General features: G+C 46.7%; 1 protein-coding gene across 1 annotated transcript; it reads left to right on the top strand.

The window, feature by feature from the left end:
• The first annotated feature begins 219 nt into the window (after nt 1–219).
• LOC109774463 (L-type lectin-domain containing receptor kinase IX.1-like) lies at nt 220–2878 on the top strand. The gene is made up of 4 exons (XM_020333187.2): nt 220–749; nt 796–846; nt 1227–2188; nt 2284–2878. Exons 1-4 carry the CDS (start codon nt 588–590, stop codon nt 2876–2878), a joined length of 1770 nt encoding a protein of 589 aa, XP_020188776.2. The 5' UTR covers nt 220–587.
• The last annotated feature ends 769 nt before the right edge of the window (nt 2879–3647 follow it).

Below are 3647 nucleotides of genomic sequence, written 5' to 3'. Positions count from 1 at the left end.
AGGGCTGGTTGGTGGGCCGGCCCAGTCGTGCGTCAACCCTGTGCGAACGCCCGACTAGTCAACGCAAAATGCGTCGCATAGGACGTCCCCCAAACGAATAGCAGACAGCGGAATAGCAGACAGGAGCAGCAAAAGCCCAAACGAAGAATGCTGTCAGAAAAGCCCAAACGAAGAAACAAACGTGCTGGCGTGCTGACGGTGACGGGTACTTGAACTTCGGATGCTTGGGATAGATGGAATATTTGGTCTGTTAGAGGGCACATAGTACCTTCTTTTCTCACCTAGGAGATTGCGCAGAAAGGTGTTGTAATTTGACGGACATCACCAGGGCTCATTTCATCGAGATCCGAAGCTATATAGGTCAGGGTGAGCTTGTTGGCGAGCATCCAAACAACACGCCGAAGTAGCAAATGGCTGCTGGCCTGCTGCCATGAATGACCTTTGGAAATTTCAGAGGCATTTGAATTTTATTTGATTTTGAATTCAAATTGGCATTTGAAATTTATTCCAAAAAATAACTGACAAATACTTTGTTCAAAAAGTATGAGAGGAGATAACATGACACTCCGAAAAGTCAGAAGAAAATAATGCCAAAAGTTTTTGAATTCAAATTGGAGTTTATTTGGAGTCGGATGGACTCGCTTATCGTCTACGCTTCCGCAACATTTAGTTTTTTTCATGAGTTGGCCTTCGGCCGAATTTATTCTATTGTAATAAAGACTCTATATAAGAATCGTGTAATAAATCAGGTGTGATTGAACTTTGAATTTTTCATCAATGTACTGTGTGTGCCAGCATGATCTTGGATGGTACAGATACACAGAGACTTGGCCGATTTTGGGTCAGGTCACTACATACCTCGTGCCACTGCTTGGTTTTCTTTCACATACAACTTCAACCACCTGCAAAAAAAAAAAAAAAAAAAAAAAAAAAACTTCAACCATCCGCATGGCTACAACGCCCAAGAGTTACCAGGGGACGCATACTTCAACACCGTGTCTCAGGCAATCCAGGTGACAAGAGCCGGTGGGAGTCCGAACATCCGGAACAGTGTAGTCCGTGCAGCCCGTGCCGCTGTGGGATACAATCACCGGCGAGCTCACCCAATTCAACACCTCCTTCACCTTCCGAATCAATGTAAGCAGTGAGATCACGGGCCAGGGCTTTGCTTTCTTTATCGGGAGCTATCCTTGGACGAGCATGTCCGATCCCCTTGAAAACGGCAGAACCTAGGCCTCTTCAAGGGAAACCTCAGCAAGGTTGCCACCGGCGACAAACAAATTGTGGCGGTCGAGTTTGATACGTTCTTCAACGTTGGCATCGACACCAGCGGCAGCCACATGGGCATTGACGTCAAGTCCATCATCTCGCAGGCGTACACAAACGTGACTGTGCCTGGCAAGAACCTAACGTCCGGCCTCCCGATGACTTGCAACATCACCTACGGCAACGAAACACAAACCCTAGCAGCTATTCTCAAGATCGGCGACGCGACATACCGTGTCAACACTAATGTTGACCTGAGGTTCATGCCTAGTGTGGTGACCATTGGCTTCTCCGGTGCTACCGGCGCAGCAGACGAGTTATATCAAATAATGTCCTGGAAATTTCGCTCCACCTTCAACCCGCATGCACGGAAGAGCTCTGAGAGCCCCCCTCCTGCACCAAAGATCCTGCTAGTAGAGGTAATAACTGGACCAATTATTGGAGTTATTGCAATTGTGTGCATCTTTGTTGGCATCCGTCGATGGCAACTATGCACGAGAAAGAAGCGTTACAGATCTCTCGCCGGGGGCATTGGACATATTGGTTACCGTAAGTTGGCCCATGCGGCCAACAAATTCGCAGAGGAAAACAAGCTAGGGCAAGGAGGTTCTGCCTCTGTTTATCGGGGCGAACTGACAAATCCAAGTAGAGCAGTGGCAATAAAGAGATTCAACCCCGCAACATCTAGCGAGGGGAGGAAGGCGTTCGAGGACGAACTCAGGATTGCCACTCGCCTCAGGCATAGGAACCTTGTCGAATTGATAGGTTGGTGCTATTATGGCCAGAGATACTTGGTTGAGTTTATATGCTGGTGGCGGGACGATAGGTATACACGTCTCTTCCTTGTGTACGAGCTTTTACCGCAAGGTAGCCTTGATCAACACTTACACGAGGGCAAACGTTGGTTGCCATGGTCCAAGAGGTACGTATTGTAATTCCATCTCCAGAATACCTACATCACTGCAAATTAATTGTTTCCTCGATACATAATGGTAACATGCATGCTTTCACAAACAGGTACGATATCATCCTGGACCTAGGATCTGCACTGCAATACCTCCATGTAGATTGCGAGCAACACAAGCAATGTGTCGTACATGGTGATATCAAATCAAGCAACATGCTGCTTGACCCTTCGTACAGTGCCAAGTTAGGTGACTTTGGATTGGCAAGGTCTGTTCACCAAGAAACTGGGGCACAGACCACTGACGTTGTCCAGAGCACTTACGGGTATATAGACCCTGTGTTTGTCAACACGAGCCAACGAAATAGGCAGTCAGACATCTACAATTTCGGCATTGTCCTACTAGAGATGGTCTCTGGAAGGGACCCCACGGCGCGTCTCAATGATAGGCCTCCATTGACATCATGGGTAAGGAGTTTGTACCATGGGAATGCACTCCTTGAGGCCGCAGATGTCAGGCTGATAGGTGGCGAGTCCATTGTCGGGCGACAGCAGATGAAGCGTGCGCTACTAGTCGGGCTCTTGTGCGTGCACCAGGATCTTAGCAGCCGGCCGTCCATCATGGACACCATGGATGCCCTGCGATCGGAGAGGCTGGAATCGGACATCACTCCCCTAGCGCCGGTGATACCACTCTTGATGCCATAGGCTTGTAGTTCAGGCTTCTAGTCCGAAAAATCATAAAATAATACCATACATGTATTCAAGGGCCACATGTTGAGCCTAGATGTATCGCCTATAGGAATCTTGTACCAGGACGCCAAACGAAATACTCATTCTACAAAGGCCACGACGGTGGCACCGACATAAAATAATTCTCAGGTTGGTTCATATAAATCAGTATGAGTTTTCTTGGTAATCAAGATCAATGCAATATTGCCTTGTCATTTGAGTATCTTCATCGGTGGCACCAGTCCAACTAGGAAATTGCCATTCTTAAACTGGACTCTGAAAAAGCTTTTGAACTGAGTGAATGCAAGACCATCTTGGAAGTTCTGCCTGCTAGAGGTTTTCGATAGAGATGGATAAAAGACCAAGATGATATTTGGCTCTGGCACATATGTTGTGCTTCTCATTGGTATTCCTGGAAATAATTCCACTGCAAAAGGGAGTGAGACAGGGGATCCCCTGTCCCATATCTTTGACCTAGTTGTTGACTTCCTCAAATCAATTCTATATGAAGCAATGCATGCTCAATTCATACAAGCTCCTCTGTTGGCTGAATCTTGCCCTAATTTTCCAGTAATACAATATGCTGATGATATAATTTGGATTCTCCTTACATCCGAGCCTCAGCTACTCCAAATCAAGAACCTGTTGTTACATTTTTGCAGCCCATATTGGTCTCAAGGTAAAGTGTGAATGTATTAGGTTCTAGAATGCAAACTCTTATTGTATAGTGGACTACTGGGTTTAC

The sequence above is a fragment of the Aegilops tauschii genome, chromosome 3 (assembly GCF_002575655.3).
Source record: "Aegilops tauschii subsp. strangulata cultivar AL8/78 chromosome 3, Aet v6.0, whole genome shotgun sequence".
NCBI classification, from domain to species: Eukaryota; Viridiplantae; Streptophyta; class Magnoliopsida; order Poales; family Poaceae; genus Aegilops; species Aegilops tauschii.
Note: the sequence above shows the minus strand (reverse complement) of the source record. Positions and strands in the feature narration are given on the sequence as shown.